The sequence below is a fragment of the Gobius niger genome, assembly GCF_951799975.1.
Source record: "Gobius niger genome assembly, chromosome: 21".
Lineage (NCBI taxonomy): Eukaryota > Metazoa > Chordata > Actinopteri > Gobiiformes > Gobiidae > Gobius > Gobius niger.
Genome location: NC_136872.1, coordinates 11054177 through 11077407, shown reverse-complemented (window position 1 = coordinate 11077407; position 23231 = coordinate 11054177). Strand labels below are relative to the sequence as shown.

At 42.8% G+C, this 23231-nt stretch overlaps 1 protein-coding gene across 1 annotated transcript in view; it reads left to right on the top strand.

Moving 5' to 3' along the window:
- arap2 (ArfGAP with RhoGAP domain, ankyrin repeat and PH domain 2) overlaps positions 1–23231 on the top strand; it is a 154561-nt gene that overhangs the window by 73172 nt on the left and 58158 nt on the right. The window contains exons 13-14 of the mRNA XM_079579837.1: positions 4430–4604; positions 16539–16673. Of these exons, the coding sequence (XP_079435963.1) occupies positions 4430–4604; positions 16539–16673 (310 nt within the window). The remainder of the gene's footprint in view (positions 1–4429; positions 4605–16538; positions 16674–23231) is intronic.

Sequence of the window (23231 nt, the reverse complement as noted above, 5' to 3'; positions counted from 1 at the left end):
TTCTGCTCTACCTGCGACATGGAAGCACTGCAAAGAGAAGTTATTCTATCAGGTGCAGACCCCACTCAGTGAGAGGATTTATTAAGCTGCTGTGGACATTAGCATTAGCCGTCGTGTTAGCATTAGCCGCATTAGCATTAGTATTAGCAAATGTGTTGTGATTTGCCTATTTATTTATTTATTATGGAATCATGACAGATACATTTTAGATGCTTTTAGGCTGTGATTCTTCTATCAGTCACACAAATATCTCTTCTACACCTGTCTCTGTCCCAACCATGTCCCAATTTCCGGCCGTTTACACTTGTTTGAGGCTATTTTTTTTTTACAGTTTGATGTATCTTATTGACTTTACCTATCCCATTCGGTACAACCTCGTGCCAGTGTGATGCGCAAGTCCCCGTTTTTTTTAAATTTTGACAACTCCATTGGTACACGACAAACTCCATTAGCTCAAAATCCGCTTAACCCTGGAGAGTCCACTTGGCGCTGACCTTTTGACAAGTCGGCACAACTCCGCTGAAAGTCAGGAGGAGCCGAAGGGAAGGTTTTTATCGATCCCGTGTGTAAAGCAGATTGACACCGGGGCCTCTCTGCCAGTTTGTGGTCGGGGCTTCCGGCTGCCTCGAGACACGCCCCCCCCCCGCCTTTTGGCTGGCAGCAAAAGATGGAGTTTTTTAAAGCTGGGAGCCTCAGAACAGCAAAGTTTCTGCCCGTGTCAGCATTTACGCAGATCAACGTGCATTGTTTTCCTGTATAAAGCGGAGAGAGCGGGGAGGGGGGTGTGGTGGAGAAGAGAGTGAGGCAGAGATACAGGAGCCGGCTGAGTGGAAAAGTGGATTAGGGTCCACAACAGAAACGCTTGGATTGGTTTTATTGCGGCTTTCGCCCGGGCTTTCGGGAGCGCGAGAGACCGGACATGCGTGTGAACATGTGAGGTGTGAATTGTAACTTTGAAGCGGCAATGACAGAAGCGGAGGCGCATGAAAAAAAAAGGTGTCAGTTTAAAAGCTCCCGGATAGCGGAGACGTCTTCTTGTGGACAGAAAGCGTTTGCTCTCCCTCTCTGTCTGCCTCTTATTCACAAATGGGCTCGGAAGAACATGATAGGGATCGATGTGTCACCAAGCCGCGCCGCAAAAATTCCCGGGCGAAGCGCGCGCAAACCCTCGCTCCTTGATTTGAAGTAAAAATAGTATTTGAACATAAACAAAGCCCGGGCCCGACTTAATCAGATCTGACACGCCGCTGAGTTCCGTTTCACGTTTAATTAATCCGCAAATGCGTGAATGTTGAAACGGCTATATAAAACCTCCTCCTTTGGGAATGGTCTTGGTTACAAAGACCATTCTTCATTGATATTCATGCTTTTTTTTTTTTTGTGTGCTTTTTTTTTAATCCGACAATGACATTTTAATAGGTGTTATGAGCCCAGGGGTCACAGAACTCACTCAACACATCCAGTAAATCTCTTTAAAGTGTCATTTGGAGTAATGAAATAAAAACTGCCAGTGATTTATGCCTGACTGCGTCAATATGGCCGCTAATATAATGTCTGAACCGTGTGTGTGTGTGCGCGTGTGCGCGTGTGTGTGGCTCGGGCCGGGTTGTGCGCTCGCCCTCTGCGTACCCCGCTCCCGTTCGCGGTCCCTCGTTTCCCATTAGAAGCTCATATGCCCGCGACCTCCACGGTGTCTCCACAGGCCGGCTGACCTCGAGAGGGGGGCGTCGGAGGACCTCCTTATATCATTACACACGCCCGCCCGCCTTTTGTCTCGCGCTCGCCTCACCCGCGCGGGCCCCCCCCCCCCGGTGGCTGCGGTAATTGCTGTGACACGGGAGGTCACTTCCAGAGACGATACAGAATAAGGCCAGGTTAATCTGACCCCGTCGTGTACGCGAGAGGGGGGAGTGAGCCGCTAAATACTGAACCGAGGGAGAGTGGGGGGGGGGCTCAAGTCCGACGCCCTCATGCTTAATTGAATAACTGATGTTACGAAGTTAGAGAAAATATGCCGCCACTACACTCAATCTTTATTGCTCCATTATGGTTAGTTGTTCTGAAGATAATAGAATTGCGCGTACAATGTGACCTTTGTGGAATTGCACATGATTGTATGTATATGTGGTGGACTGTCGCCTCTTGCCTGTTGGCTCGGCGGGGCTTGGTGCAGGGCTGCTGTGTCGCTGCTTTGTCGACCTATTACATTTGGGGCTGGCCAGGATTATTGCGTTGTCACGTTGCTGTTCACTTTTACGTTTTTTTGTTCCTACCACAATCCTTAAGAATCTTATAAACACTTAAAGACATTTGGGACCCACACATTTTCTTCTTCTGAAACACTGAAATGGCACCAAGAGCCCCCCCCCCCCACCTGCAGCACTGTGGAGAGGCGCTACAGGAAACTAAAATGGGACAAACGAGGAGGTGTCCGGGCAAGATTCGCAGCTCAATTGTGTACAATGTCAAATAAAGCACTTATCTTTCATCTCACTCCTTTGTCAAGTTTTGGAAGTTCATGTTTGTGTTATTATTTATACAGTATGTAGATTAAGTTGTAGCCAATGTTATGCTAATGCAAAATGTATAGTGTAATAAGGTCAAAATAATCAACCAACCAATGTGGTGTTTGGAATAGACACAGGAGGAGGAGCTGTAGAGTTAGTGCCATAGTAGTAGCAATTATTTCTGGGAGAGATAACATTCTCCCTAGTTATTAAGTATTTTTGTGAAGGGTTAGATGTAGAAGTGAGGTAGTAGTAGATTTGTAGTCAGAGTTGTTGAATTAGTAGGAGTAGTAATAGCAATAGCAGTAGCACTTTTAAGCAGTACTAAGTAACCCATGCCCCAAGAGGCCATAAGCGCCACTGCAGGTGTCATAGCATGTTGCAGTTTTTTTACTCATTAATTGTCCGTGAAAGTAAATACTACGCTGACAGAAAAGACAAAGGGAGCGAGGAATATAATATATCCAATTACACAATGGAGAGAATTTTTTTCTCTCAAACTTGGCCGTAAATACTGTTTAAGTGGCGCTAGCCCGGAGTTAGCTTTGCCCATTAGCCTGTTAGCTTCTTCTTTGTGATTCTATTAGTGTGTATTGGGGCCTCCGACCCGTAGGCAGTGAAGTTGCAATTGTGGTTTTCTGGCCAGAGACACCAGGGGGGGAGATGAAAGACCCCACAATCATCCCATTAACACTTGTATAACCCGAGGGACTACGAAAAGGATTTATTAGGGTAAATAAGTTACTTAGTTCTGCTTTAAATAGCAAGCAATGTTTTGTACTTTTGATATACTACTTAATCCTAATACAAGAAGCCATTTTCTAGTAAATCTAATCTAAAAGTAATGTGCCATATTAAAAAAATAAAAATAAAATACCCTATGTCCCCATATCTGCTGGGTCCCCGTGAAAAAAACAACAACGCTTTAACGTCTTTGTCTTTTGTGTGCGCCGAGGGGACGTATTGACAATCACTTTTTTTTGTTTGTGCCGAGAACACGCCTCTCCGAGACAGATCGGGCTCGTTTGTGGCCGATCGATGCCGTTTACAGACTCGGGGCCCCCGGTCCGATGAAAGACGAGGCCCGCTTGTTGAGATTCCGCTGTTTGCCACTCGACTCCTCTGTTGATCCACTTTGTCGTGGGTCATCGTGCGCAATGTCACATCAATTGACCGCACTGATGGGGAGAGGCAGACACGGGGAGAGAATATTTTCCTCAGCCGCTCTGTGTTCTGCCGCCTCTTTTATCTTGTTTTCTCTGAGTGCGCTTACAAGGTGAAACAGGTGAATAGTTTTAACAAAGCTCGTCTGCCTGGCGAGACACTTTCAATGCGGGCTGAGGTGTTTTGCCGCCATTAAAGGAGCATCTTATCCTGAACAACATGTATTTATGGAAGCGAAATTTAATGCACCATCCCCTGGAGGCCTCTCAGAGCGGGCTGTATGACTGATTGCTGAGACCGAGTGCCTTTAGCAGCACTGTGGGCCACGGAGGGGATGGGGAAAAAAACACACACTCATACGCGAACTTCAATCTTTATGACTTTATCCGCAGAGGTATGTGGCAGGTTTTACTAGATGAAGGCGAAAAGTCTGAAAGTGCACCTACAATCGACTAAATGTAGCTTATTATAAATGCTCTGAAAATATCAACATCCCCATAGAAGCTGCCTTTATGTGCTAACTAAAGAATATTTACCTTTTTACTGTGGCACTTCCGACTACAAGCGGTCACCAAACACTTTTCCACTCACAAACCAACACATATTTGAAGATCTTAGTGCAGAAGAGCATCAGGCTTGAAGCATAATCTCTTGGCACTCCTGAAGATGCTGTTGTGTTGAAGGATGGGTCAAAAACAAACAAATTGAAAGGGTGGTTAGTGAAATGTGTTCTTCTAAATGTCCTCCTTTGTGCGTAGGCTTTGTGCGCTGCCGTGGTGCTGCCGGACATCCTGCACACCATGCGCCTGGTGTTCAGCGGGGCCGACGTCATGTGTGCCACGGGCGACCCCGCCTACTCCGCCCCGTACCAACTGGCCCAGCGCGCCGGCCAGAAGCTGCAGATGGAGTTCCTTCATCAAAACAAACTTTGTGGTAAAAGCCTCAGCTGCACCGCCGCACATTTCTGTTGTTTGCACTTTGATTTGGGTGGGTTCAAAGGGCAGCATTAGCCTTCGCCGGAGAGTAGTGGGTCTAGTGTAGTGCTATGTGTAGATGATGGTTTAATGAGGGCTGCGCTTGGCCGGGGCATAGTGCTCGCCACAAAACACTTCTAAAAAGATCCGGACACCTTATTATCTTTGTCAGATACAGAAAAATAAGCGCCTACACAAAAAGTCTCCCTTTGAACTAAGTGAAAAGTGGTATTTTCTCACTGACAATGTTATATTATATGCAGGCTATATTTTGCACCATGGAGTTCATACTTATACAAGGCAATCATGCTAAAACTCACTTTATTTGCTCTGTAGAGTTTCTGAATTTTAAATGAAGGCACCGACCATACATATTAAAAGATTGTTCTTGTCCTTTTTTTCCACTGCTCATGTTTGTCGCTCTCTTTGTATTGCGCCTCATGTTCCTGGCACAGCACACTTGGCACAGATGTGCTGTTCCGTGTCCTTATGGCGCCTGTGTTTTGTTTGGATGGACACAGGGCTGACGATAAAAACGTATCAGATTAAAAGAGCGCGGAGGCCACGGCTCGGGCTGGGCCACACTTTCTCAGGGACTGCGCTTTACATAATGTATGCTCTGCATCTGTGCACACTCACAGGTGCCGCGCCTGTTAGACACTCCTAATTGCAAGCATGGGTCACCTGGTCGTCATGGCAATGGCCAATACTTGAAGGTGCGGAGGCTTGGAGAATGTGCAGGTTTATATAGTGTAGTATATGATGGAATACGATGGATTCACAGATTAGAAATACATCAGGCCCCCGACAAAATCCAAATGACCCAAATAAAAAAGGTTAATTTAACTTTAAAGGTACACTGCGTAACATTTTGGACTATACTGTTGCAGCAAAGCAAAACATGCTCTTAATGACAAGCTCAAGACAGAAAATACTATTTCTGCAGTGTGTAATAAAGGAATGGATTTGGATGAGAAACTAAACTTGTTTAAATCTCAAATTCTACTGCCTTTCGTCACATCTCCATGGAAACGAGCTGGAGACGTACCCACTCCCAGTAAAGTTTACAGTCATATCTTAGGAGGGGTGAGCCTCATAAATGTTTGTTTGTACATTTTTGAGGTATTTTTTTCAATTATTAAAATATCTGTCATAAAATAAATGCTTGTATTTCAATTTTATTTATTGGGTAAAATTGGTGGCTTTAAATAATGTCAAAATACATTGACTTCCATTAAAAGGAAGTGCACGTGCATTTGGTTCACAAGGGTCATAATGCACAAGCTACTATCCCGAACACAACCAATTTTTAATAGTCAGTGCAATACAGGCCATAGTATGCATATTTGTGAAACATTGCATTAAATTAAATCTTATATAGAACCTGCTAGGCCTCTTATGGTATTTACTTTGATTGTAGTATAGCTATGTTTTCCTACCCTCCCGAGTTGGAAGCAGGAGCAAACTCAATTTGATCTTGTCTTATATGTACAGCTGTGTCCTTAAGAATCCCTGCACCAAACAATTGAAATTCCCTCTCTGACATTTTACCACTGTCCCGACAACGGAGAAAAAAAAAAAAAGCGTCTGTGCTTTTGCATCGAGGTCCCTGGGGTTCGCTCAAAGACTCCTCCAATTTCTATGATTAAACAGAAAATGAACTTGCTTTGCCGCGCTGTGTCTTGCGGAAAATGGGAACAATTGAATACCCACATGACAGGCTCCCCGCCGTACAGCCTGGTGTTGACAGAGGGAAGATAGAGACGTATAAAAGCAGCCACACAGAAGCCAATATTGAGGACATTACAGTCGTCTTAGATAAAGTTGGACGCAGTCTCTCTCAAAGTTTTATCTGCTTGCCGAGATGCTTTTTTTGGACACGTTTAGCATCGCTGCGTAAAACCCGCGTCCTCATCTTTACGTGGCGCTTTTGTCGTTACGTTCGAATCCGCGGTGTCCTCATACCTGCGCCTCTTTGTTCCTCTTCATCCCACCACTTCAAAAGCGGCACCTCAGGCCCCCGTTCATCTGCACTCAGCCTTAAACCAGACACTCTCTCCCCTCCCTCCGCCCACCGATGCTTGCCGGCACGCTGGGCGAATGAAACAAGGCCCGCCGTAAACAGCCGTCAAAAAACAGTGGCGAACAATCCTCGCCCTTAACGATGGCGGCGCAAATCGAGGTACAAAAACACCGCGAGCCGCATGTCCTCACATTGAATCACTTAATGGAAAAAAAAAAAAAACAAGAACAAAAACAGATCCATCTCAAATTCCCTCGGATGTACGTACGGAGCCACGCTGTCAGCCGCTGTCCCCTCGCGCCCCCAAACAGCTCATTTGTTCCTCCGATCCGCCGGTGTTGGGACATCCGCCTTGTCCTGATAGCGTTGCCACTTCATTAGCTTCTTCTCCTGCCGTATACCCTGATCCCCGGCGGACCTCGTTCTCCCGCCCACACCTGCTCACCCCCCCCAGTGCCGGGGGGCGGGGGAGGGGGGGGGAGCGCACAGGAGCGAAGGCATTTGCATATCTCCATTCCGGATTTTCCATTAAAAAGCCAATGGCAGCTCTCGAAGGCACTGTCTCCGCGCGTTTTGGGGGGCCCCTGAGGGCGGCTTCAATGATGGCTCTATACCTGGGTGTCCAGGGGCTTGCTCTGTGGTAGTTTGTTGTATATTTTGGGGTTTGGCTATCATTTTTTCATGTCAAGTGTGGTCCCCCTTGTAACACCCTGAAGGCCGTATAAATAAAGAATAGCTGGAAAAACACACTTTTCCATAGTTACAGCGGAGTGGAATAAATGTGTTTTCATAGCAAGTATGCTTTTCTTTTTTTTTTACTTTGCTTTTTTTCATGATCAGTTGACTTAAGTTTTTTGTGATCACATATGGAAAGGCCAAATATTAACTAAATCATTGAGAATCATTGAGAATGTTAGGATCACAGGTCATAGGTCACACAGTGAGACCGGGACAAAGATTTAAAATAGAACCATCACTCGACCAAAGACGAGCTATGACCAACATCAGGCAGTGTCTGATATTTTGGAAGGTGAGTCGCAGAGTGAGCCTCCTCTCGCTGCAGAGAGGATCTTTGTCAAGTGTCTCGTCGACACTGCACGCCACCACAGTCATAAGTGACAGAGGCCAGGCATGAGCGGGTCCGACTCCGCATTTTATACAACTTTCTCTGCACGTTCCCGCGGAAAAACGCACCGCTTGCATGCGGCACTTGCCTCAGCTCAACACGCGCCGTCTGGAGCCTGATATTCTCTACGATAAACTTATCGTAGTTATGATTGTCTCTTTGAATAGTGGATTTTACAATTCCACGCTGTGCAATGTGACGTCTAAAAATCTTATGAGACAAAAACAATTGCATAGTGTGCACCAGCCATTAGACATAAAGCTTTGGTGAAGGGATTCCACTCTTTTGCATTCTATTGTTACTTTGAGAAAGCTTAACTGTGGCACATCATTCCTTAGGTGCATAATAGTATATACAAAATGCCTTTGATTACAGATCGCATTCGTTGTGACATTCTTTGACCACATAGTGTTGCCGAAACTGATATGTGACCAACCGCAACAACCCTAGATTATGACAGTTAGCTAAATCCAGGTGGTGACCACGACCTGGCTCATGGTCAGACAAAAACGTCAACAATATGAGCAATTATCTTTGAGCAAGAGTCGAATGCAAGGGATTGTCCTATGTGTTGAGCTCTGTTGTGGCATTGTGAAGGAGTGTGTCCAAGGAGGAAAGTTCTGAAAAATAATCCATAAAAATTAATACACAACCAAAGGGTTGACCAGTGTCTGCGTACATTGGTGTATGAATGAAAGTATGAATGGGTGAGTGGATCCTTGCTGTAAAGCGCTTTGAGTGCCTAATGTAGGTGGAAAAGCGCTATATAAGTTGAGACCATTTACCATTTACTATTTGACGCCATGGCTCCAACAGGTGACGGCCAGCGTGAACACAAGGCAATAGGTTTTCTTAAACTTTAAACTAAAGGCTTTTTAGAATGTTGTGATGTCTTGTGAAGGCATTCTATTAAGCAAAGGTCGGCGAAACACTCTCACGGTCATGACATCGACATATTTTCATAAAACTGTACAAACAACAGGTTTAAATCTCCCATATGTGTGCATTAAACAGCTGGTCCTCCTACACCCAAGATGCAGAAGCGCTATCAGCTATAACTATCAGCTTCAGAGCTATAAATCTCTGGCTAAAAGCATCTTCTAATGCCTAAACTGTAAACAGAGCCGTGTAAACATGTAAATTGTGTTTTATGGCGTCTCCTCACTCCACCCAAAGGGCTATTGTATTGTAAAACCAAGCTAAACTGCAATGCCTCTCGCTGTTGACATCATTGTGCAGCTTCTTAAATGACACACTGCGGATTTGGAGCCCGAGAAGTTTTATTGTTGCCACCCGAGCATCCCCAGCGCCTCGGATCTCTGAATGTAGCAGAACATTAAAAATTTATCCAGCCCGGCTTTCTGTGTGGATAATAAAAAGATGAACACCACCAACACACAGCCGCTCGCGCGCGCTAAATCCGCGCTCCCCGTTTCATCCCAAACACTCGTGGCATGTTTCTCCGGCACTTTCGCTCCCTCCCAAGCGTCGTTTTGAAGTGGAATATGAAGGCTGCGCCAAAAAAGGAAAAAAAAAAAAAAAAACTGCGAGGGGGTCAGGAGGTCAAGAGCTGCCGAGTGTCGAGATCCGCCGTTTCTCTCTCTCTCTTTTTGAGAGACGGCATATGGATGTTTTTAATTTTTAAGCATAAAAGCATTCAAGTGTTTTACATGTTTATATGCATGTCACATACACTCAAAACCGCGCCATACTATTGTTAGATCTAAGTTTAGTCGGTTTAAAAAGTTTCCAAGAACACCATGGAAAACAGGCCGAGCGAAATATCGTGTTTTCGGTATTTCCTGTACTGTGAATATTATGGCTTACAGTAATAACAATAAATAAAACTTCTAAATTGTGGTACATTGGGTTTCTATAGGTGATGCTTAGGGTCACTTCGAAATTTACTTATACTTTAGTAAGGCATTCTAGTTAAGACATAATGTTTACACCCAGTTTAAGAGGGAAGGGAATCTTATTTGTTTTGGGTTAATTTTATTGTTACTGCATAACATTTTTTTTTTTTTTTAATCTAATAATCTGTGGAAGAAACTCTCAAAAGTTTCTATTAGTTTAGAGTCTATTTTAGTATCTTTAGATCCGGTTTAGTCCTGATTTGATCTTGTTCTAGGCCTGGTTGTCCTTGGAAGGTATTTGATAAGACAGGCATAAAGTTTCTATCAGAATTGATGCAAACAAGTGACTTCCTGTTTTCGATCCAGCACGCCAAAATATAAGCGCCATCTTATTCATTAGTTCAGCAGTTCATTAGTTCAACTTTCTTTCTGCCTAACTATTAACAGACAAAACACTTTAAATTATGTGTGTTTCATTATATTCTTGTAAAGTTACCTGCTGAACTAATCAATGAGACGAGCTGTGTGCTTTTGTTTTGGCGTGCTGGATCGAAACAGGAAGTCACGTTGTTATGATTTGAAGTTATGCACAGAGTCAATAGTGTGGGGGAACAAACCAACTCTGTAATCCAGGAATTTTCCATTTTTTTTCCATCTATTACATGCTTTTCTTATAGCAACGTTGTCCACTTATCCAGCCTTAAAGGGACTGTACAGAGTTAAAAAAAAATTTAATGATGTATTTTCCACCCCCTACATGTTCCAGCAACATTCTAAGGTGTAGAATGAGCCCAACCTTTTCACCACATGCCTCTAAAATCTTGCACTGTCACTCAAAATGTTACTTCGGGTCCGAATAGGCGTCATGCATGAGCTTAATATAGAAGGTGCAGTTACACGTATGACCTGAGGTGGCAGTAGTGAGAATAATATGGCCAACTTGCATCTAGCCCCTTTAACACCTAGGGGCATATCAGTCGACTGTCGGGATACACTGTCTGACCCCTCCCCCAAAAGTCACCACAAATTAAATATTGATGATGGGAGAGTGTGACCGCTGTGCAAAGCCTTCTCCAGCACCTCCCAAAGATTGTCAATGGGGTTAAGATCTGGACTCTGTAGTGGCTAATCCATATATAAAAAACGTCTGTGCCATCAGGGAAGAAGCAATGCATTGATGGAATAACTTGGTCATTCAGGATCTTCAGGTCATCGGTTGATTCTCATTCTTTCGGCTCGTAATGTTGCTGACCAAAGACCTGACCAACTGCAGCGACCCCAGATCGGATCAGTTAGTGAAATCCAGGTGCCGACTTTTTTTTTTTAATGGCCAGTCAGTGTAAAGATACAGTAAAATCAATACTTTATTTGACGTGATTTGAAACACATTTGAACCAAACTACAGAAACATTTCAGAAACTATACATCCAAAAGCACTCTACCTCATTGATGTATCTATTTCCCATCATCTCCTAAAACTCTCTCTCCAGCGCCTCCATTGCCCCACCATCCACGGCTTATCGGGGACCACTTTGCCGCCGTTGCCGTGGGTGACCAGATGGCTAATTGAGCACTCTGTCATGTCACCTCCCTCCACTGGGGGGACTCAGCCAATCAGCCCGGCCCAGTCCTCTCTATCCCCCCTCCTTCACCACCCCCCTTTCTATCCCAAAAGAGAGACTGCCGCACAGCCTCATCTTAACAGAGTCCAGCTTCTTCAGAGCCCCGCGGGGACTGCTGCTAAGAAGCCACACAGAGAGGGCCTTGTTGCAACTCCAGGCACTCGGCTTATTTACATTCTCACGAGCAAAGGGGGGACTAAAAAGACGGCGTGTGTGTGTAAAAAAAAAAAAAAAAACCTCAAATTTTTCTCTGCAGTTTGCTGATTACGTTCTGTCGCGTTCGGCATTCAAGAGGCTGATACTGACAAACATTATCGCACTTTGAACGCAGATGTTTGTGTTCGGAATCCCATAAAGGCCTAATGTCACTCTCAGTTCTGTGCAGCGAATAAAGAGAGCGGCGAGCCACTAAACACCAAGTAAATATTGTGAATCGAGGCTTAGTAAAATACACTGCTTATGCTTGTTGATTGCTATGTCAACACAGGGGCTGAGCGAAACATTTTATTTTGTGCGTATTTATTCCACACATTGGATTCAGGGAAGGACTCATTCATCCATTTATGTGCACTGAAAAAGTTCTTTAAGTTGAGAACAATGGGAATGCGTCTTCAGCTGTTGTGTAGAACAGTTGTTTGAATTTGTTTTGTATACTTCAGTGTTAATTTTGACAACATATTTTAATTTAGTTTTAGTCTTAGTCATTTGATGAAAATGTAATTTGATTTTAGTCTAGTTTAAGTTAAAAAAAATATCTTCAATTTTAGTCTAGTTTCTAAATTTAAGACCAAATTAGGTGACTTTGCATTGATAATATTCATTATAATCATATTTAATCTTGTTCCTCTGCTTCATGGAGCCGCTCCACATGAACAAAGCTCAGAGCTGATCCTTTGGCAGTGAATTTACATGATCTGAGGCTTTTTCAAACGGTCAATAGAAGTTTGGATGATTTTAGTCTCTCCCTTTCATTTTTATTTAGTCTTATTTTAGTCGACTAAAATATCTGGACATTTTAGTCACAGTTTTAGTCTCATGAAAAACTTTTAATATAGTTTTAGTCCAATTTTAGTCGTCAAAAACCAAGGATACCAAGGAGATCTTAAAGACTTTGTAACGTTCATTGTGTCTACTTGTGTTCTAGTATCACTTTTTAGGTTCGTTTTGTCAGACACTAAGGTTAGAGATGTTAAAGATCTTTTACCTTTACATGTTTCAGCCGGGGCGGGACCAGTCTGTCGGACCTGTTGGGACCGTCAGACTGGTCACGCCTCGGAAGTAAGAACAGCTGATAAGGGACACGTCACCGCACGCCGGTGATACTTCTGATGACGGCCTGCAGATGGCGGCTGAAACATGTAAAGGTAAAAGATCTTTAACATCTCTAACCTTAGTGTCTGACAAAACGAACCTAAAAAGTGATACGAGATCTTAAAGAGTCGACTGGAGTCTCTTTTAGATCTCCTGGGTGTCCGACAGGTCTCGCAGACATTGCAGGGACTTCACAGAAACATCTCACAGGTTGAGGACAACAAGTAGTATTCGCAACACAACTTCTTGAGACCACGTACCTGTCAGAGACTGCATGACTACAAGTCTCCATGCAGTCTCCGGTGAAATCGAACCTCTTTGTTTCCACCGAGACTACCTGGAGACTCACCTTATCTCCAGGGATCGTCTCAGAGACTCCAGATGTTGTTGTTGTCGTTGGCCAGTTCAGAGAAAGGCTTGTTTACATGTTAGATGTTGATCGAATATTTTTTCTCAATTTTCTCACTTTTTTTTTTTTTTTTTTACCCAAGACTCTTTGTCATTGGCCGTTTTGGAGATACTGTATCTCCTCCCCATCAAACAAACAGTCTTAATTTGTTTTGCTCATTAAAATCCAGCATCAGATCAAGTATTTCACACAGTAGTCTTCATATCCCAATAGACTCGGGTAAAATAGTAGAATGCCGGTTTCCAGTGAGTATGCACATGCAGGTAATGAGTTTGACATCAGATCGCTCTTAAATTAACTGCGGCGTGAGGCTTTTAGAACCGCGTGATCCGTCACTTTTGTCTGTGCAGGTGGAAATGCCAACGCAATTATAAGTATATTCATTTTAGAGTTATTTTACCTTGTTGATGAGAGCACTGGAGGTACAGAAGATAGCATCTCTAAGATATTACCAAGGCACGGGCAGAAAATTGAACTCCAGAATGGAAGCTAATTGAATTCCGTGAATGATAAGGTTGGATGTCTGACGCCGCCAAAGCTAGTATATAAAACGAAAAAAGGGAAAATGGTAAAAGATGAAGAGAAGGGCAGACGTTTTTTTTTTTTTAGCAGATACACTACATGGACTTTTTTTTTTTTTTTTTTTTCCCACTTTGAAATTCGCCAAGAACACCTTATCTCCTCCCGCTCACAACACTGACCAAAGCCATGACTAATAAACAGCAGTATGTATAATCACGTTTCATGGCGCGAGTGGGGACTGCAGATAATATTGTGGTCGCCTCTCGAAAAGTGAATGTGCAAAGGAAGGTCGCAGCCAGTTAAAAGGTACAAAGCAATAACCCGTTTGGGGAACTTTGTGTTGCGCTTTAGGACACTTGGCAATAATAGAAGAGTAAATCCCAGGCTTTGTGTTTTTGAAGGACAAGACGCGGGAAAGAGCAGGGATTACGACTATCTCGATCGGAAAGTGGCCCACAGTGTAACCAGATCGGATAAAAAAGTCGTTATTGACGCTTGAGCAATGGAGACCGATCATCTCATCGGATAATATTGAGATGATTTACTCCCGCCAGCTCCAGGGGAAGAATGAGGGCGCGGGGATTTAATTGAGCTAATTTATTTCAAGGGCCAGAGGTGTGGCATCGATTTTTTTTGCATTTTATGTTCACACGTGTGTCAAAGAAACTGTATAAACTAAACAGATGTGCGCTGTTGCCTTGAGGCCAGACACGGCAGGTGAAAACATTGATTTTTTTTCAGTGGTCAAGGTTGAGATTTATTGCTAGTTTTCTCCCTTAACATCTTTAATGTCAGAGTATGAAAAAAGACATAATGTTTTATTTGATACCGTTTTGTTGCGAGCAAGCCGGAGATATCCAGGAAGTAACTACAGCATTACGCCGAATAATTATTCACAAACATACAGACATATTTGGTATCCACGTGTACTGCGAAAACACGACCGAGACGATGCTGTAATCCGAATATGGTCATCAGTATATTGAGCTTAGAACTGAAAATGCACAGCAAAAGTTTCAAATTCATATCTCTAATTGTATCTTTTTCCCTAGTCACCTGCAGTGTCAAATAGGCTAAACTACATTACTTTATTGTACAAAAAAACTTGCCATTTTTGTGTTAGTTAGTTAGTTCTCGGGAACGCGTCTCGATCTGGCTTAATATTGAAGCTATATGAGGAAAATGTCAATGAGAGAAACTTATGCCAATGAGGATACACACTCGGCTGCCATAAACCCATCAAAATGTCAAGCTCTATAAAAGTATCTGGTCAAACACTGTATAAAGGTTATCTCAACACGGGCGTCTGGCTGCTGAGTTTCCATTAGTTCGTAATAAAGATAGATATTTGAGTTGTCATTTCAACTTTCCTTGAAAAAAAGTATTGAATCTTCTATAGGTCGACAGATATACTGACCAGCCGATCTATCAGGCCGATATTTGGACATTGTACAATATTGGCTATCGGCCAATCCGATAAAATCCGTGACCGAAAGCGATAGAGACTTCCCGTTACTGTTTTTTTGCACTGGAAAGAGCGAAATCGGGGCTTTAGAATGAATCCTCCCTAGGGTGACCAGATGTCTCAGTTTACCCGGGACAGTCTTTTGTCTCACGTCCCAATAGATTTCTCCAAAACCACTGATTTGTTCCAGTTTTACTTAGTCTCTGTCACACTTGTCCCTATTTTTGGTCAGTGTACTCCTCAAAGTAACACGGTTCAATTGAAAATGTATGTTTTTGGCCCATGTGAATGTCACATACCAAGTATAACCAATTTAAAACCTGAATTCCAGCCGCTCAAAGTGGATTGGTGCATGTCATGAGATATTAACAGTTTTACCATTCAGCTTGGGAAAAGACAGTCAAGATTCGGCACCTCTGTGGCATTATGCCCAGATTTTGCCCCAGTTTTTAAGTCTGGTCACCCTAATCCTCCCACAACTTCCTCGGCCTCAGGGGAACAGAGAAACATCGCAATGAAAATTGGTTATTAAACACAAGTTTCACCGACTAAACCTCAGTGAATATGGACATGTCATTTTGAAGCACAGAACCTGGAGAATTCAGTCGCTGAGTTAGTTCTAACCCCCACAATTGTGTTTTTGATCACCGTGGCTAGCAACAGTATGCTAATGCTAACAGCAGGATGCTAATGCTAGCGGAAACTAATCAAAGCTGAGACAGAAATTATGATTGAATCATCTAAAGGGAAAAATATCGGCTGTGCATATCGGCATTGGCCAAAAAGAATCACAAAAAAATCGGCCAATAAGAATCACAAAAAATCGGCATCCGCCTGAAAAAAAAACATATCGGTCTTTAAAATGACTCTGAATTTGCTGAATGTGGTTTCAGTGTGTTGTCCTTTTGTATTATGTAGCACGGGATATGTGTTGCAAAATGTATCTTATTTTTAGTCTTAAAGCAGTACTAAGTAACTCTTCCCCCTAGAGGCCATAAGCGCAACTGCAGGTGTAGTAGCAAGTTGCAATTTTTTAACTTTTTAATTGTCTTGGAGAGTAAATACTACGCTGACAGGAAAGGCGAAGAGAGAGAGGGTTACTGTGCATCCAATTATACAATGGAAATATTTTTTTTCACTCAAACTTGGCTGTAAATACTGTTTAAAGTGACGTTTGCCCGCAGTTAGCTTTGCCCGTTAGCATGTTAGCTTCTTCTTCGTGATTCCACTAGTGTGTATTGCTTTCTCCGGACCGGTGGCAGTCAAGTTGCAAACATGGTTTTCTGGCCAGAGACACCATGGGGGAGATGAAAGACCCTCCAATCATCCCATAAACACTTGTATTACCCCCACAGGGACTACGAAAAGGATTTATTAAGGTAAATACGTTACTTAGTACTGCTTTAATATTTCCTTCTACTGTGCTCCGATTGCCAACCCTGATTTGTTTTTGTACAAGAGTTGAAAACTTTGAACTGCACTTGAGAGCCTGTAGCGAACACAATGTTTACGTGTCCTTCTTGTTCCGACGACCTGAAGGTGTCTCTTCCGCTCCGCAGATTTCCCCCGACTGGAGCAGTGGTCAGAGTACTCCTCCCTGTCCGACTCTTCCCCCTTCATGGATGGCTTCCTCTACATCAGCTCCGGCGCGGGCAAGACGGCGGCGACAACAGTGGACCGCCAGCGTCGAGATGGTAAAAGCCTACAAGTCACCCCCATATCCCTATCTCACACTCCCGGCAAGGACGATCAATCCATCAGTCCATTTGTAGGCAATTTAGCCCCGGTGTTTGTCAGAGGTCCGCTCCAGTTAGCCGCCGATCGATCAATCAGCGTCAGTCCGTCACTTGTCAAACTGCCAATCGTTTAATCCGTTCGGCAAACAGTTCAGTGGGGGAGATCAATGCCTCTGTCTCTCAAATGTGTTCGGCATACCTCCCCGGAGAATACTTGTCAAACCCCAAAGTATGTTTTTAGAAGTAGCACTCGTGAATCTGAAAACAAAAGACACAAAGTCGGAAATGAAACTTTTTTGCGAGTCTATTTCAAACATGCGTCCCCGCAAACTTGAGGTTCCTGCAATTAAAGTTTTTTGTTTTGTTTTCCAAAGCGTTTCCGTTCAGATGAAAGTTTAAAAAAATACAAAGTTGGAAAGCGTTTATCGGTAATTAGTTATACTTCTAGGACAATGAATATGAAAACCAATCGAATTTCTCTCCACAAATTCCTGCTAATTTGCCTTTGTGTCTTTTTAATACACTTCCCAATTGTGGCAGGATTTAGTCAGGCTCATTGTGTAATTTTGGCAGATTTTGGTGGAAACTATCAAAACTATACGTTTCTGGAAGCTTTATATCACAAGCAGTTAGAAAAACATCCATTTGGATCTTAAGAAAGATTTTCACTGACATGTGCGTCTGAATGACTTAAAAAATAGATTAGACAGTTAAACCAAAGTGATATAAGTAGATTCAGTAACAAATGGTTTACAAGTGATCAGCCGTGAATGTTCCAAGTTGGTGTCTATTAACCCTCAGGACCAGAGCGGTATCTTGCAATCGTTTAAACCAGCGGGCCACCCCTGGGAGAGCGCCTGGACCAAGAGCTTTGCCTGGTCAGGGGATCAGGTCATGAATGAAATTTAGAAGCGTCAAGGAAAAATGTCGGGAACCACTGGTTTGAACCATCACGGCGACACGGTGGCTTAGTGGTTAGCGCTCTTGCCTCACAGCAAGTGGGCTCACTACTGGACACAGTAAACTGTTAAACATGCATAATATTATATAATATTGTATGGCCTAATGACTATTTTGTATTATGAAGTAAATATTTGCAAGAAATGCTATGACACATACATGAATACATCTGCAAGGATAAACTAAGACCTTGACCATGAGCTGTCAAAATGAGTTATTTGTAAGTTGTGGCCTGAGATATTGACGAAAACACTTTAATGGAAGCCATTTTTATTCAATCCAAGATGGTTTCATTTTAGACTGGGGGCAAGTGGAAACATTGTTTTTCCAATTGCTTGTACTGTTAACCTTCCAAAAGTTTTCATATTCTTCACAAAAATCTAACTAAAGTTCAAATCTTAACATAATGGCTGGCTCTAGTACTGATGCTATGAATACAAGTTTGACAATTTGGCATAATTTGTTGCTTAGGTTTTATTTATTGTGTGAAATGGGCTGTTTAGTTACATCTGTTGGAGTGTCAACCAGAGGTTACTTTTCTGTACAACATTAGCTGCATCTATATTTTGTTTTCTTCTACTCTATCCTTAACCAACTACAAGTCTCGTCACAACCAACCACCAAACCACCTTCGCCAAAGCCAATTTGGAAACATCGTTAAAATGTTCCTGAAAACCTACAAAAATGACTTAATGAGGGCTGATGATGTTGTTTTCCGTGGCATTCCAATACAAAATGAAAACGCAAACTTAAGACACTTTGTTACAAACATGTTGCTCCCGCACCTAGAGAAAAGCTGCCCTGTTTTCAAACATGGCTTAAACTTTTAATCAGGATCTTCTTCACGCCCAAACTTTCTTCCGCCGCTCTGCACCTCCTGCTCCGGTGCGGTCCCACTTGTCCAAACAGCTGGAGCATTAGGGAGGCCCATGGGTAATTAGAGAGGGAGCCGGCTTCAGATGCTGCCCCCAGGGAAGAGGGGGTTATGGGGGGGAAGATGAGAGACGGCCTGTGCGGGTGCTGGGGATGGTGACAGCTTGGAGCGCTACCTGTGACTGGAATGAGCTCACTCTCCTCCATCCGTCTGCATTTGCTTCAAGCCGACACACAGGACTATCAGTGGTGGGAGGAGGCGCTGCTAATGAACTGGGCTGAGGGCTGGGACTGCGCCCACGAGAGCGAGGTATGGGGCAATTTAAACAAGGAAGCTCGAGGATAATTTTGGCCTAACATTTTTAAGTATTCTACATATACATTTTGTAAAAGCATGAGGGAGCAGATTTTTGAAATTGTTGGTTGTGGTCCAAACTCCTTCCCAACTTCATACTTTTCTAACATGTTGGTCCTTCACAGGGATGGGTTTTATATGCTCAACTTTTATAATATATTGAAGAATAAAACCAATCACTCACTGTATTATGCTCATAAATTTGATAAACATTCATGCGGGTCATGGCCTGTTTAAACGGTGAAATGGATTCTTCATTTAATTAAAAGAATTTGGTTAGAAATTATTTGGCTTTGTCATTCGCTTCTTCCTGACCAAAATCAGATCATAATTTGGTGGTTGCTGTAGTTGCTGATAATGTCAAGGGAAAAAGAATAAGAAGCTTGGTCATCTGAGACGATCTCACGGAAGATTGATATGTTAGATGAGAGTGCTGCTTAGAGGAATCTAGTAAACAACATTCTTTACGTAAGAAATGTGCCACTTAGCTTTAGTTGCGATGAACCCACAGGCATTTCTCTTGCCCTGAAGTGTTTTTGTCATTGCTTGTGAGCTTCCCGTCATTCACACCTTGGCCTCTCTTGCACCGAATAGCTTGTTATGTCATGCATTATGCAGAGTTCTTCAAGTTCAGCCTTTGTGCTTTAGCTTTAATGGCGCTTTAACTGCTGCCGTGGCTCGGACGGGAATTTCAAAACTTCCACTTGTTCAATCACGAGGAGGAGCTGCTAAGACCGCGGCTCAATGAGGTATTTCTGAATGTGCTCCAGAATGACTTTGCGCGCAGTCTAATGGTTCGATGGTCTGTAGTCCTCCCCGCTCTTAATAATTCACATGGTGTTGCAAAGGGATTAATAAAAGCACTCCGATACAACGCCTTGAACCTGGGCTGTGTTGTCTAAAACCTCGAACAGGCTACTTGTTGAGATCCACTTTACCACACTTCCCTATAAAATTATTTAGTATTGATAGCCGTAGAAGTTCCCCCCTAACAGTTTTTAAAATGGAGCAATAGCAAAGGAGCTTTTAACCTCTTAAGCCCCGCCCTAGCAGAGCACATTTTCTCCACTTGAGCTTTACTCGAATCTAAAAGGTTACAGCCAACACTTTTCATCACATTTTCATCACTTTTTTGTCACTTTCTTATCGTTTTTTTTTTTTTGCCACTATATTGTTTTCGTTTTCGTCACAGTTTTGTCTCATTTTTGCCAAACTGGAGAAAATGTGCCCGTTCAGGTGGGGGTTCAGAGGTTGCTGTAACCGCTCGGGGACAATACTGTTCACTGCTAAACATGTGAAGCAAAACAAACGGCTAAACTTAAAAAAAAAAAGTGATTTTGCTTTCACCTCATATCCTGGACTATTTTTCAGTTATATGAATGATCATGGCCTTTCTGATTTCCTGATCCCTCTGGTGGTAATGTTTGATAAGACATCCGGGACATTAGAAACGTGAGGAAGCATGATTGCATTGGCGCAACTACACTTTGAACACTTCTATTTATGTACAAAGTGAGCTTCAAGGAATCATAATAATGGCTTACTTTTGTAACGCTTTGCAAGACTGGCAAGCTTTTCAAAAACTATACTGTATATAATATGTGCTTATTCATTTCCGACCACCAAAAATCATTCCTTCCTGATAAACCTCTGATGGAGCTCTGGAGGAAACATATTTTGTAAGAGATGCTTAATAGATGCAGAAAAAGCTTTTGATACGGTCATCTGGAATTTTTATTTACCACATTACACAACTTGGGCTTTTGGGGAGTCATTTATAAACTGGATTCAGATTTTATACACATCACCGTCAGCCACAGTCACAACCAATGGACTAACTTCACGACGTTTCACACTACACAGAGGGACTAGGCAGGGATGTCCACTGTCTCCATCTGTATTCACCCTTTTTATTGAACCCCCTAGCAGCAGCAATTCGCCAGAACCCACTCATCAAAGGCATTGAAACAAACCAAGCTCATAAAGGATCATTATATGCTGATGATATTCAACTTTTCATTCAAAATCCCCAAACATCCATACAAGAAGTAATTAAAACAATATTTGTAAGAGAACCTTTTGTTTTCAGTAAAATCTCTGGCGTCTGGGTCCTGAACAAAAATGTCAATTAAAAAATAAAGATTAATAAGACAAAATGTCAAACTGTCTGGAATATAAATGGACCCCAACCATTTATAAATAGTTGGGGTCCATGTATAAATGGACCCCAATAGTTACAGCTTCCTATTTCTTCTCCTATTTCTTTCTCAAATTCGAAAAATACATGTTCCTAAGTTGTCTCCCTCTCGTCTTAATGAGTGGTAGCGTTTTGTGTGTTGTACTTAGAGCAGAAATCCATGGCAGATCTGTATTTTTCATCTGATACCGTATATCTGTCCATCGGCGCCCGTAATGAAGTGCGCTGTAATTCTGGCGCCGGCACATCGTTCAGATCGCTCCAGTTTCTCCATTTCCATTTCCAGCCCCCCTGACAAGCTGTCCGGCAGATGTCTTCATCACAGATATTTTAGTCTGATGCTGAGATGGGCAGGAGATTGGCGGAGACTGGGGAGTGTTTAGCGAAAGGAACATTCGCTGCTACCACGCGTGAAGCTCTCCAATTCGGCGCCGCGTCAATAAAAATAGGAGGTATGTTTAGGAGGAGTGCGTTGATGGCAGCGGTTGCTTTTTATTCACGGGCCGGGTGTCCTCCTCCCCGTGTATCTATGGACTGTCTTTTAAAAATGCGTTTTAAAAGAGACATACGAGGTCCATTTACCACAATCGTACCTGCTTTATTCACAAAGGTTTGGTTTTGCTGTTCCCTATTTACTCTTCTCTTTTCTTCTTCTACAACAGAAAGCGCTGTCTTTCTTGAATTCTGTTGAGTTATAGATAAAGTTCGGATGTCCACCACACTTTTAAAGTCCATAAACATCACTCGACCCCCTTCTGAGTCAGTCTACGCTCAAACAGCTTTTCATCAAAGAGCAATCAATCTTCGGCAAACCTTTCGTAAAACTACTTGGAGGAAGTTGTAGTTAAAATCCAATTTTAAACAGATACCTGCAAATTAATCACAATCAAAGAGGGATCCAATGCAAAGCTTAGGTTTAATGGCAGAGCGCTCACTCTGAATGTTGTCAGTTCAATCCCAGCCACGGGGAGAGCATTGGGCAAAGCACTTTATCGGCCTTGACATCAGAGTCTCTTTACCCTGAGGCTACAGGAAGAAGTCAGCTGATGGTTCTAACAATGTGCCCTGTTTAAATATGTGATACCGTTGTACAGTGGGAGGAAAAAGTGTGAACCCTTTGGAATTTCTCACATTTCTGCATAAATTTGTTATAAAACTTTATTTAAATCACACGAATAGACTAACAGACTTTGCTTGAACTAATACCACCCAAAAAATAACATGTTATCATAGTTTATTGGCCGTAACTTGTAAATGTTCACAGGACAGGGAGGAAAAAGTAAGTAGGCCAGGATGAATGATGTGTGTGAGTGAATGTCTGGTGGTGGTCAGAGGGACCGTTGGCGCAGAGGTGTGCAGTCGCGAAAGTTCTTCTGTCAGTCTCCCCCAGGGGAAACTGAAGCTACAAACGTAGTTTACCACCACCGAGTATGGAGTGAATGTACTATTGTCTCATGAAAAGCGCTTTGTGACCATGTCTGTGAAAGACGGTATATAAATAAAGATCTTCTTCTTCATCTTCTTCTTCTAATTAGACAAATTTATGTAGACATTTAGAGTCAGTTGTGAGCCAACCTGAAGTCCAATCACTGAGGTGTGGGGCTGCTTTGCTGCCTCAGGGCCTGGACAACTTGCTATAAACTAGTTATTGCTGACAAAGGAGGGTCAACCAGCTATTGAATCAAAGGGTTCACTTACTTTTTCCTCCCTGTCCTGTGAAAGATTACATGTTATGACCAATACAAATGTGTGAGTTGGTATCAGTTGGCAGACCCCGTTAGTCTATTCTGTTATTTAAATGAAGATCAGGTCACATCACTAATATAGGCAGACATTAAATGAAATTCCTAAGGGTTCACATACTTTTTCCTCCCACTGTATGTCCACTAATGTGTCCAAATAAAGAACATAACATGAACGTTTTGAAGTATGCGTAATGCTATTGGTCTAACCAACCTCATCTTGCTCCCAGAGAGACTATTATTAGACACACGCAAAAGTATAAAAGGCTATTTGTTCCTTTTACATCAGAATCAGAATCAGGATGAACAGCCTTCCTAAACGGGGGAAACTCTGGGTGTACGAGCTAATTGGACCAATTTTTCTGGTGAGCGTGCAGCAGCTTGGCTTC